Genomic DNA, 13,508 nt, shown 5'->3' with positions numbered 1-13,508 from the left:
GCAGTATTATCAGCAGCACCTGTATTTTTACTAAATAAATGTGTTTAACTCTGGTAATTTTTCTGTAAAATTGTTATATTTGCATTTTGCCCGGCTTTGAAAGCGCCTCATTGCTTAAGCGGAGAAATTGTATTTAAAATAAATATTACTAGTATTTTTTTAATGTTTATGCCCAGCTCACAAGGCCCCTTGATTTGAGGCCTGAGGCAATAGCCTCTTCTGCCTAGTGCTAAGTCTGTCACTGATCCCTCTCAGGTCTGTTTAACGGGGTGGCTCTCCCATAGACACCAATGTATTATCAGCTGTGTCTGGTCTGCTTAGTTCATTGACTGTATATGAACCAGAAATAAATGAGGGAGTGGGATGTCTCGCTTCCTCTTCCATCTCTGGTTTAGCTTGCCCTTCGGGCAAGCAGCATTTACCAATCAGATTCAGAAACTTAACTCCATTAGGAGAAATCTTGAAAACCCGTTAGATTTTTGCCCAAAGTTTAGGAGGAAAAAACAAATTCTGGACATAATTCATGTTGGGTTTTATTTTAGTTAGTTTTGGAGTCCAAGATAATAGTATCAGTATATTTTTAGTTTTTCAAACAGGTTTGTTAATTATTTTATTTTCCAAAATAGTTTTTTCATGATTAGTTTTAGTTTACGATAATAGACTTGGTGTGTGTGCACACACTTGTTTATGTGTGTGTGCGCGCGCGCGCACGTGTGCATAATTAATCTTTATAAACTGGGTGGTTCGAGCCCTGAATGCTGATTGGCTGACAACGCAGTGGAGTGCCTGGATACAGCCCTGAGTCGTGGTATGTGAACCCTTTGGAATTACCTGGATTTCTGCATAAATTGGTCATCAAATTTGATCTGAGCTTCATCTAGGTCACAACAACAGACAAACGCGGTCTAATTAAATCCAGGTATTACCAGAAGGTTGACTTATACTTTTTCTTGTCAATGTATACCACAAACCCCCGAGGTGTCTTATTGCCGGTCACCAACGTAATTAGAGCCGTAAAAAGGAATGATTTGTCATACTCGTGGTATATGGTCTGATATACCACGGCTGTCAGCCAATCAGCATTCAGGACCCGAACCACCTAGTTTATTATTGACAATATATTGTCCAGTGTAGGTTAGCCAGCACAGTAAGTGTCTTCTTGTGGACTGTAGGTTAACTTTCAAACCCAGAAGAATACCATTACCCTTCACTACCCAGTAGAACTCTGGGTCTGCATCCCAAATGTCACCCTATTCCCTATGTAGTAGTGCACTACTGTTGACCAGGGACCAACGGGCTCTGGTCAAAGTAGTGCGTTATGTAAGGAATAGGGTGCCATTTGGGACTCAACTGCTGTCTCTGTGTACTAATGTACTGTATCTTAACCCTCCCCCCCATGATGGATTAACCCTTCAAGGTCCTTCCCTCCAGGCTCTGGTGGGGTGGGGCTACCGTGTGTCTGACTAAGTGCCCGACTCAAATTCAGATTGATGGAGACGAGCTTGCACTTCTCTCATGATTGGGTTGAATATGGCCCTGTGGGCATCTGGAGAAGTGTAGGAAGGATTGTCGTTGAGTGAAGTGTGTCTGTTTTGTCCAGATGGGAGACTGGCCAAGGCCATTAGTGAATAAAAAGACTGTTGTTTCAAGTAACGGCTCAGTGGACATGGACGCACACACACACACTTCACTCCTCTACAATCCTCCGATCCTTCTGCAGATGCCCATTGTTAGTGAGTCACAGAAGGTTCCCGTAAAGCAGCAATCCCTCTCTCTCCACCGGGTCACGGGGCGAACTACGGGACTTTGTAACCAAATTGATACCCAGCTGGCTGTCCCTTCCTCTTTCTCCTCTCCTCCTTTCTCTTCCTGCCTTTCTTCCTGCTGTGAGATCGATAGATTAAGAGGAAGACGCAGAGTGAAAGAGGGGGAGGAATGGAGGGAGAGAGAGAGAGAGAGAGAAGGGGATAGTAACGCGTAGAGTTGCGGTACTCGTCCGCTGTAGTTCTCGGGCTAAGGGATGGTTTGAGAGTTGGAGAGCGAGGCAGCGAGAGTGAAATAAAGCAGGAAAGGAAGGACCAGAGGGACATCGACGAGAGTCGTGTTGAAATCAATTTCAGGCAGATGGTGAGACACGTGAGGGAGAGTTAACTGTTCTCTTCTGTGGATCAATCAGATGATGTCGTGATCAGTCTTTGGATTACACCACCATTTACACACTCGCCTGTGTGTGTGTGTATGCGCGTGTTGCCCGTGTTAAACACACAGCGACGCCACTCCAATTCTAACCTTCCTCTGCTAGCAACCTCTTAGGCCTCCATAGGGTGCGGGTTGCGCACACACAGCGACGTTGGTGTGTCACGCCTCTCACGACAGGCCGATTTGACTTGCGTAGTAAGGTTGGTGACCTCTGCCCTCTAGGCTGAACCACTGACACAAAGCATTCAGGCGATCTCCCTTAGCAACCCAAGTGGCAGGTTGGAATTCGTCAGGGGGTAACCATTGTGCCCCTTAATGAAATTAGAGCTCTGAATGAGGGGATTATCATTTGAATCGGCTGAAGAGAATCCTTTGGGAGAGACACACACGCACTACTTAAACAGGCACACACCACTCGTCTCTAGACGATAGTTCACGTTAGCAAACTGCGTATCTGTTGTGTTTATGTGACTCTTTCCTTTGTCTTTCTGTAAGATTAACTGCGCTCTGATATCGCACTGTATTAAACAAGGCTATTACGAGGCCAGGCACACTGTTTTTGCCTGTCTCCTCACACTTCTCCCTCTCTCTCTCTCTCTCTCTCCTCTCTCGTTCAGCCCCTTCAGATCGACGACAACTTCTGCGGCCAGGACTTTAACCAGCCGCTGGGCGGGACCAGCACCATAGAAGGGATACCGCTCTTCATCGACAAGGATGACGGCCTGACCTCGGTGGCCGCCTACGATTACCGCGGCAACACCGTGGCCTTCGCCGGCACGCGCAACGGCAGGATAAAGAAGGTAAGGAGCGAGAGGATGGAGGGAGAACGACTCTTTCGGGTCGCGACGGAGTCTGACTTTTCGCCGTGTTTGAGGGGCGTCGTTGTTACGTTGTATTCACGGCCTTTGTTGATCAGTCTTGTCACGGCAGATTGGAATTTGGGTGTTTTTTTATTTTATTTCCGTAAGCAGGAAGTTGCTCCATGTATAATCATGTCGACATTGATTGGTCCTCATGACTTTTTAAAGGGGATATCATAGGCTGTGTCAGGAATGGCGACCCTATAGATTCCTATATGGCTCCGGCAAATAGCAGTGCACTAGGTGGGAAAGGAGACAAGGTGGCGTTGACATGTCCGCCCTCATAGATAGGTGCCGGGGGATCTGATTTAGCCGTCGGGGCTTGTTTAGTTCATAAAACCTTACTGCGACGCGTCACATCCATTTGACTCTGACGTGTCTTTAACATCCAGGAGACCCTGCAGGCCGTCGATCAAAATCTCCATCCGTTTTTTTTTTTAAAATGGCCGCTCAGACGACAGGCGGGGAAATTGACTGCGGTCGTCTAGTTTTAGTAGATGCAGTATATAGGCCTAGCCTGTGGTGTCAAATGGAAATGGATTGAGTGGTCTATTGAAAGTCGTGGGGTTTGGTTCCCGCGATGGTCATAAACGGGATATTAGGCAGATATGTGTGTCAGCTGTTAGTGGCTTTGAATGAGAGCTGAATGTTGTATGGATCTTAGCCTCCAGAATCTCTGGTGAACATTCCAAACGGGCTGCTGCTGTTGGTCTGACTTTGTGTGTTCTTATTTGTGTGTTGTTATTGATGCTATCTCAGTTATTAGCACGTACACAGTGTGCATGTTGATTGTGTGTTTGGTGAGTGTTCGTTATGGCTTGTCATACTAATTTGCATGTGGGGTGTGTGTGTGTGTGTGTGTGTGCGTGCGTGTATGTAGTCTGTTGAAGACAGGGCTCTCGAGGTAGATAGGAGCTCATTGTATTTCGCCTGGTTTACCTTCTGTTCCGCTCAAGACATTGAGTCACCGTTATGAATATGCATTATAATCTGTGGGTTTCTTTGTCTGAATGTGTACTGTGTGTGTGTGTGTGTGTGTGTGTGTGTGTGACAGCACAATGCAATGTTGACTTAGATTCAGCACTGTGCATTTGTCAAAGTGACACCGACCCATTCAGTTATTTTGTGAACGGTGTTATTTTTGTTGTTGTGTGTTGGTGTGTGGAAGGAGAGATCAAGGTTGTTGTTACATGGAGGTAATTGCCAAAATAATGGAAACACCAACATAAAGTGTCTTAATAGGTCATTGGGCCACCACGGTGCGCCAGAACAGCTTCAATGCTCCTTGGCAGATGTTCTATAAATGTCCCTCCAACAGAGTTCCAGACATGACACCATTCTAACATGAGAAATTCCATCATTTTGTGTGTTGTTGACGGTGGTGGAAAACGCTGTCTCAGGCGCCGTTCCAGAATCTCCCATAAGTTTTCAATTGTGTTGATCTGGTGACTGAGACACACACACACACACACACACACACACACACACACACACACCCTTTAAACCCCCCTATGCTATTTTGAGACCCCTCTTTCAAAGTCCTGGAAATAAAATACACAAAGGTTAGCGGTTATCGTGCTAACAGAGCAAGATAATGCTAGCAGTGCTAGATTCGAAACACCAGTGGTATTTGTGTCTACATCTGGGCTCAAATGCGCAAGGTGTGAGATGACATCTACGCAAGAGGAGGAAAATAAGGTGGAAGTGAAAAATGAGCATACATTTGGAACAGACAAAGAATGTATCATCATCAAGCAGCTTAGGGAAGTGATTCTCCGGCTGCTAGTTCATTTGCGGGGGAAAACGAGATGTGCGTTTCAGTTCTGAATGCCTCCTACAGCTAAGGACTCGATGAGTCGGGCGGTACTGACCTGCTCCAATCCACTGGACAGATGGTAAGCTCAATTCCCCGGCCAGTGGGAGACTGGACACTGGCAAGGCGAAGGAGGCGAAACGTAAATGTCACGGATGCGTCTTCCTTGGATCAGCCTCACAGAATAGCACTAAAAACAAGCAAGCAACACAGAAAAGGACTAACAATAGCCCATATTAACACATGTCGCCTGAGAAAGAAGGTTTGTGAAATTGACCACTTATTGACATCTGAAAACTGCTAAGAGTCGGTGTTTGGACTATATATGTGTGAAATGTTGGATAATGTAAGTGATATCAAGCTGCCCACTCAAAAAGAAGCTCCAAGCTGTAACCAGTGCCTGTTATCTGATTCAAGTCATCAGTCCAATCTTCAAGGGTATTTACAAACAGAACATGAACTAAATCATCTATGTATATTGATCACATCTTTACTAATATAGCGCTATCTAGAAAAACCAAAGTCCCGAAGACTGGACCTAAACTGGTGTATAAACGATCATACGGGAGGTTTTAACAATGATTCCTTTGTGAAGATGTGAAAAATATTTGTTGGGCTGATGTAATGAGGAACATCCGGACTCTGCACTGGAAGCATTTGTGAAACTGCTTCTTTCCAGTTACTGATAGGCATGTGCCCATCAAGAAACTGACTGAACTGCCAGAAGAAACTGTACTATGGAACAAAGGTACATTATGTAAAGAATGATGGTAAAAAAAAAACTCTGGAGTACTTAAAATGAAATTCTAGGCAAATAAAGCAAGTTCTGCGCCTTCCTTTACTGAGGCAGATGGCTTGTTCATAACAAACCCCTTTGATATTGCTGACCACTTGAGGACCTTTTTTGTTGTTGACAAAATGTAAAAACTTAGGTATGACATGCAAACAACAAATGCCGGGCCTTCATATTCATGCATAATGGACCAAATAATGAAAGACAAGCACTGTAGTTTTGAGTTCCTCAAAGTGGGTGTGAAAGAGGTGAAAACAAACAAGGACAAACCACCAAGTACCGACAACCTGGATGGTGAATGTTTGAGATTGGTAGCAGAGTAAATTGTGACACTTTTGTCACATCTTGAATGTATGCCTAGAAGACTGTGTGGTAGGCAAAGGTCATTCCGCTACCCAAGAATAGCAGAGCACCCTTTTAATGGTTTTAACAGCCGACCAATCAGCCTGTTACAGGTGCTTAGCAAACGTTTGGTAAAAATACTGTTTGATCAAATCCAAAATTATTTTACAGAAAACAAATGACCAGACTTTTCAGCATGCTTATAGGGAAGGGCACTCAACGTGCTCGGCACTAACACAAATGACTGATTTGGCTGAAATAAACTGATAGTGTGAAGAATGATGTCATCGATCATAAACTATTGCTGAAAAAAACAGAGGTGTCATGGATTTTGCATCCTCTGCCTTTTTATGGCTTGGAAGTTACCCATCTAATAGAACACAGAGGGTTTTTGTTAATGGAAGCCGAATTCAGTTGAGTGTGGTGTTCTGCAGGGCAGCCCACTAGGGCCATTATTGCTTTCTATTTTTTACAAATGAGTGTCGACTGATCTTGAATATAGCCTGTGTGTCTATGTGCGCTGACGACTCAACAGTATACCTGTCGGCTGCAACAGTAAACAAAATAACTGAGACACTTAACATAGAGCTCCAGTCAGTTTTAGAACTAGCAATAGGCTGATGCTAAAAAAACAATTTGTGGGACAAATCCCCCGCTCAACACTAAACCTCGCTTAGATCTGTTATTAAATGTGGCTATTGAGCAGTTTGAGGAGACTAAACTGCTGGTTGTTACGCTAGATAGCAAGCTGTCATGGTCAAAACATATAGACTCAATGGTTGCTAAGATGGTTAGAGGTCTGTCCATGATAAGGGCGTTGCTCTTTCTTGACATCTCAGTCAACCAGATAGGTCCTACAGGCCTTAGTTTTGTCGCACCTGGACTACTGCCCAGCTGTGTGGTCATGTGCTGCAAAGAAGGACATAGGTCAATTGCAGTTGGTCCAAAACAAAGCAGCGCATATCGCACTTCAATGTACACGGAGGGAAAGTGTCAGTAACATGCACGTCAGTCTCTCCTGGCTCAAAGTTGAGGAGAGATTGACTGAGTCACGGTTGGTCTTTGTGCGAGGTATCGATGTGTTGAAGGTACCCGAACTGTCTGTTAGAGCAGTCGGCACACAGTTCGGACGCTCATCGGCACAAACACAAGACGACATGCAACCAGAGGGTCCCTTCACAGTCCTCAGGTCCAGAACAGAGGCTGGGAAGCGCACATAGAGCCATGACTACATGGAACTCTCTGCCACCCCAGGTAACTGAAGATATTAACATAACCAGTCATAAAAACAGGTAAAAGAACACCTCACTGCAGAAAGGGGACCGGCCATTTTATATATCTTGTATTGGAGTTTGCACTGTACTATGCATTAGACCTATGTGCTGGTATGTAGGCTATGAGTGGAGTTTTAGATGTATGAATTTCAGTCCATGACGACTAGTGTTCTCTAATATGTCATGTTTCATGTGGACCCCAGGAAGAGTAGCTGATGCCTTTTCTGCGGCTAATGGGTATCCTAATAAATACCTAATAAATACCTAATAAAAGGTATTTTCCTGCCATGGCAGCCAAAAATAATGGACAACTTGGCTTTTTATACGTGACCCTAAGACTGATATACTGTTGATCGCTTAATTAACCTGTGCACAGGCACCTGCTTTCAATGTACTTTGTATTCCTCATTTACTCAAGTGTTTTCTTTATTTTGGCAGTTACTTGTTTGTTTGCTCACACGTCTGCGTCAAGACACAAAGGAAATCGGCGTGCAAGAAGTCACCAAATCCGTCGTCTGCCTTCTCTCCCAGTGAGAAAGAGAAACACAAACATGTTTTATTCTGCTGTTAATAAACCCAATATTAATAGGATTTTAATCTCAGCTACTAGTTCACAATATGCCGCCTGTGTGTGGTTGTGTGTACTCACTGATCAAATGTGCCTAGCTTGTTGTTGGAAAGAATGTGTAGATGGAGAGAGTGATAGAGGGAGTGGGTGAGTGATCGAGGGAGGAGGGGAGAGGGTGAAAATCAATCAATCAAATGTATTTATAAATACCTTCTTACATCAGCTGATGTCACAAAGTGCTGTACAGAAACCCAGCCTAAACCCCCAAACAGCAAGTAATGCAGGTGTAGAAGCACGGCGGATTCGCAACGTGTGATGGAAGCAGGAGCTTTTTGATGGATCTGTTGAAATGGGAAATTGAGGACAGACTCTGGCTTGTCCCCAGGCTTTCTCTCTCTTTCTCTCTTTCTCTCTCTCTCTCTCTCTCTCTCTTTCTCTCTCTTTCTCTCTTTCTCTCTCGTTCTTGTTCTCTCTCTCGCGTTCTCTCTCTTTCTCTCTCGTCTGCATGCTTTCAGTGTGTCATGCTTTTGTGTTTTTCCTCCACAATGTGTGTTGTACAGACATTAGGGAGCTGTGAGTGTGTGTGAAGCACTACAAGCTAAGAGTGATACTGCTGTATGGTCCTGCCTCTGAGTATTGAGAGATCATGCTCCCCTGTGAGTTTGGGAGAGATGGTGAGAGAGAGAGAGAGAAAGAAAAGCTGTTCGATGGATGAGTGGGTCTTTAGAGAGGGAGAGATCCTGCTTCTTTAGTGAAAGCACTGGAGCCAGACCCTCTCTCTCTTCCTCCCTCCCCATCGAGGTGTCACTCTCCAGCCTGGTGTCCAGCGTAGCATTCTTCAGCTGTTTCACCGGAGGGGGTACGACTCTCCCATCTGCTGCACTAGCCACTGTGCCCATTTTGAGCCCATGCCAGAAATAGGTAGTTCTTCTGAGAAGCTTCCCACAGGCCCCACTGCCCACTCAATGGATTCCTCACCCCTGAGGCTTCGGACTCTGACAAAGAGGCCATAGAAGATTTATTAGTGTGAAAAGTGGAGGGGATGATGTTGCTGTCCTGTTTTATAGTAGTCTGATGTAGGCATCATTAGTGAACACTCCAACATCTAAACCGTCTGTGTTAGCCGTTGAACATGACCAGCATGGTCTTGATAGGAAATAGATTCACTTACCCTGCGGTTACTTGGTTCTTCTAAATCTTCTAAAATATGACCTGTCTGTGTGCGTCTGTCTGTGTGTGCGTCTGTCTGTGTGTGCGTCTGTCTGTGTGTGCGTCTGTCTGTGTGTGCGTCTGTCTGTGTGTGCGTCTGTCTGTGCGTCTGTCTGTGTGTGTCTGTCTGTGCGTGCGTCTGTGTGTGTGTGCGTCTGTGTGTCTGTGTGCATCTGTCTGTGTGCGTCTGTCTGTGTGTGTGCGTCTGTCTGTGTGTGCGTCTGTCTGTGTGTGCGTCTGTCTGTGTGTGTGCGTCTGTCTGTGTGTGTGCGTCTGTGTGTGCGTCTGTGTGCTTCTTGGTCGTGGCGACACGGTTCATGGCCGTTGCTATTCCAGAGGGACGGGTGTATCCGTGATCTGTGTGTGTCAGAAGCTAATTGACTGATCATTGTTATTCTACAGGCTCATAATGATGTGTGTGTGTGTGTCAGACAGAAACTTGGCAGACTGACAGCAACCCACCCTCTCACCACAGGCATGGTAATGATGGGACAGACCCCTCCTGGTGACTAACCCCCCCCCCATACTCCTTCACCTCTCTGTCTCTCTGTCTGTGTCTCTGTCTGTGTCTCTGTCTGTGTCTCTGTCTCTGTCTCTGTGTCTGTCTGTGTCTCTGTCTGTCTCTCTCTCTTTCTCTGTCTGTCTCTCTCTCTCTCTGTCTCTGTCTCTCTCTTTCTCTTCTCTGTCTCTTTCTCAGTCTCTCTCTCTCTCTCGATGGAAAGCTGCAGATGGGACCCCGACCCCTTTCACTTAAAAAAAAAAAAAGCACCTTTATTTAACCTAAGCAAGTCGGTTAAGAACAAATTCTTAAGTGATGGGAGGGAGGGAGGGAAGGATAAGGAGAGTGGGATGGAGAGACAGAGAAAGATCTGTGGGGTGAGTAATGAGAGCGAAGTTGTGATTGGAAGAGACGGACAGACAGAGTGAGACCCACAGTATAGTGATAGTCTGTCTCTCCTGGGTGAAGGAGGCAGAGAGAGGCAGAGAGAGGCAGAGAGAGGCAGAGAGAGGCAGAGAGAGGCAGAGAGAGGCAGAGAGAGGCAGAGAGAGGCAGAGAGAGGCAGAGAGGCAGAGAGAGAGAGAGGCAGAGAGAGAGAGAGGCAGAGAGAGAGAGAGGCAGAGAGAGAGAGAGGCAGAGAGAGGCAGAGAGAGAGAGAGAGGCAGAGAGAGAGAGGCAGAGAGAGAGAGGCAGAGAGAGAGAGAGGCAGAGAGAGAGGAGAGGCAGAGAGAGAGAGGCAGAGAGAGAGAGGCAGAGAGAGAGAGAGGCAGAGAGAGAGAGGCAGAGCAGAGAGGAGGCAGAGAGAGAGAGGCAGAGAGAGAGAGAGGCAGAGAGGCAGAGAGAGAGGCAGAGAGGAGAGAGAGAGAGAGGCAGAGAGAGAGAGAGAGAGAGGCAGAGAGAGAGAGAGCAGAGAGGCAGAGAGAGAGAGGCAGAGAGAGAGAGAGAGAGAGAGAGAGAGAGAGGCAGAGAGAGAGAGAGGTAGAGAGGTAGAGAGGCAGAGAGAGAGAGGTAGAGAGGCAGAGAGAGAGAGAGATTCACTTTCTCTCCTTCCCGCTCTCCCTCTATCTCCTTTCCACTCTAGGTAGGTAGGTGTGTTTGTCTGTCCTATGTCTGTGTGCATTTGTTATGTGCGTGTACACGTGTATATGTTTTCTGTGTACTCCCATTCACATTGTGTTAGCAGAGGCACAAGTTGTCAGAGCTGGGAAGTAGCACGGAGGGTACTGTTGTGGGGATGAATGCAGTCCCTCGGTCATCTGTTCATGAGGAGAGAAAGAGAGCGGGACGGGCATGATGAGATGGAGAAGACATGATCACCACACAAACTACATCCTCGTTGATTTAACTGGCCAAACCACCATGGGAAGTATAATGAAACATTTGATATTATTGTATTGCTATTAAGATGATTTGTATTATGTATGAGTATGCGTTAGGGCTGTCCCCGACAACAACAATATATATATATATATATATACACACACACACACACACACACACACACACCGTATGTTTGAATAAACACACACACACACCGTATGTTTGAATAAAATCAACTATATGTAGGCTACTGAGCCTGTCTGATGCTTTAAGCACTAATATTAAAAATGATGACGCAAAATTATTAAAGAGGGAGCCAGAGATAAATATAGCCAATCCAGAATAAACAAGCCTGTTCCCCCCTCGACCAACAGCCTAAAGACCAAACAAATGACCAGTCGACTAAATGGGGTCAGCCTTAGTATGAGCATATCAGCAAACTGATTCACGCTATAGGAGAGTCAAACCAAGCCAAGTTAAGCTGTTTTGCTTAGGCATCCACCATAGTTGCTGTAACCATGCTGGAAAGGACAATGTTGTAAAGATGGAATCCAGGGGATAGAATGACAGTCAAAAATAAAGTAAAACTAAAGTATGTTTGAATGACACTGAGGGGGCAACGCTGTTACACCCAATGCCTGTTTGCCTGAGGCTGATGCCGCGTAGGTGCTTGTACACGTGTACACATGCATATATACAGTTGAAGTTGGAAGTTTACGTACACTTAGGTTGGAGTCATTAAAACTCATTTTTCAACCACTCAACAAATTTCTTGTTAAACTATAGTTTTGGCAAGTCGGTTAGGACATCTACTTTGTGCATGACACAAGTAATATTTCCAACAATTGTTTACAGACAGATTATTTCACTTATAATTCACCGTATCACAATTCCAGTGGGTCAGAAGTTTACATACACTAAGTTGACTGTGCCTTTAAACAGCTTGGAAAAATCCAGAAAATTACATTTCTTTAGAAGCTTCTGATAGGCTAATGAAACAAAGATAGAACTGTTTGGCCATAATGACCATCGTTATGTTTGGAGGAAAAAGGGGGAGGCTTGCAAGCAGAAGAACACCATCCCAACTGTGAAGAACGGGGGTGGCAGTATCATGTTGTGGGGGTGCTTTGCTGCAGGAGGGACTGGTGCACTTCACAAAATAGATGGCCTCATGAGGGAGGAAAATTATGTGGATATATTGAAGCAACATCTCAGGACATCAGTCAGGATGTTAATGTTTGGTCGCAAATGGGTCTTCCAAATGGACAATGACCCCAAGCATACTTCGAAAGTTGTGGCAAAATGGCACAAGGACAACAGAAGTCGAGGTATTGGAGTGGCCATCACAAAGCCCTGACCTCAAACCTATATAGAAAAGTTGTGGGCAGAACTGAAAAAGCATGTGTGAGCAAGGAGGCCTACAAACCTGACTCAGTTACACCAGCTCTGTCAGGAGGAATGGTCCAAAATCCACCCAACTTGTTGAGGGAAGCTTGTGGAAGGCTCCCTGAAACGTTTGACCCATGTTAAACAATGTAAAGGCAATGCTACACTCAATTAGTACTTGGTATGTAAACTTCTGACCCACTGGGAATGTGATGAAAGAAATAAAAGCTGAAATAAATCATTCTCTTTACTATTATTCTGACATTTCACATTCTTAAAATAAAGTGGTGATCTTAACTGAGCTAAGATGGGTAATATTTACTAGGATTCAATGTCAGGAATTTTGAAAAACTGTATTTGGCTAAGGTGTATGTAAACTTCCGACTTCAACTGTACACACACACACACACACATTCAGACGCACACGTAAATAGTGCCAAACCCGCATTGAAATGTATACAGTTGGTTTTGATATTTGTTGTTTTCCTTTGTTTTTCTCTTTTGTTCATTTTGTTGGTTGTTGCGTTGGGGGACTGTGGGTTGGGGAATGGAGGGAGAGGTTTCTTTATTTTTAGACTTTTTTTTTTTAAGGCTGGGTTGGGGGGTCTCGCATGGTTGAGGGGCAGCTGTCTGGGAACTGTGGGGGGTTGGTGGCCTGGCGGTTGGGAGGTTTGGCCGGGAGCCGATAGGTCGCTGGTTCAGGTCCCAGTTTTGACTTGGTGGGAGATCTGTTGACTTGCCCTTGTGCTTGACCCTGGTTGCTCCTGTGGTTCGCTCTGGACGGGAGATGGTCAGATGACTGAATATGTCAATTTTGAACAGCTTCACTGTAGGTCGATTGTATGTTTTTAATATTCAATTACAACAAACATCTTTTTAAAGATGGAATCCGCTGTAGGGGAAATGGCACCACTGTCCACGTCCACAGTCATTATTGTTTTTGTTTTGTTGACATACCCGAGGTGAGGAGTGTTGCGCAGCGTGCTAATACACATTGCTGTACTTATTCTGCTGTTCTTTCACACGTGCAATGATGTCTGAGTGGTAAAAACAGTGTTTGTTTGCAATAACTTCTTTGTTGGTGTAATATTGCAAATGGACGTGGCTGTTCCACCATTAAGAATCCCAGCTTTAAAAGATATATCCAAGCCATATGGATTGAGTCGGCCCTGTAGTGTATGAATTGCTTCGGGGTGAAGTTTCGAGCTACAGATTTAGGATTAGCTTCTCCTCCCCCAAACCTAA

General features: G+C 45.2%; 1 protein-coding gene across 2 annotated transcripts in view; it reads left to right on the top strand.

Moving 5' to 3' along the window:
- The window catches only part of LOC112233724 (plexin-A1-like), a 327,164-nt gene that overhangs the window by 68,754 nt on the left and 244,902 nt on the right, over positions 1 to 13,508 (top strand). For both annotated transcript variants that reach the window (XM_042300320.1, XM_042300324.1), the window contains exon 3: positions 2,817 to 2,999. In XM_042300320.1, the coding sequence (XP_042156254.1) occupies positions 2,817 to 2,999 (183 nt within the window). The remainder of the gene's footprint in view (positions 1 to 2,816; positions 3,000 to 13,508) is intronic.

Source organism: Oncorhynchus tshawytscha, linkage group LG02 (assembly GCF_018296145.1).
Source record: "Oncorhynchus tshawytscha isolate Ot180627B linkage group LG02, Otsh_v2.0, whole genome shotgun sequence".
Classification (NCBI taxonomy): Eukaryota; Metazoa; Chordata; class Actinopteri; order Salmoniformes; family Salmonidae; genus Oncorhynchus; species Oncorhynchus tshawytscha.
Note: the sequence above shows the minus strand (reverse complement) of the source record. Positions and strands in the feature narration are given on the sequence as shown.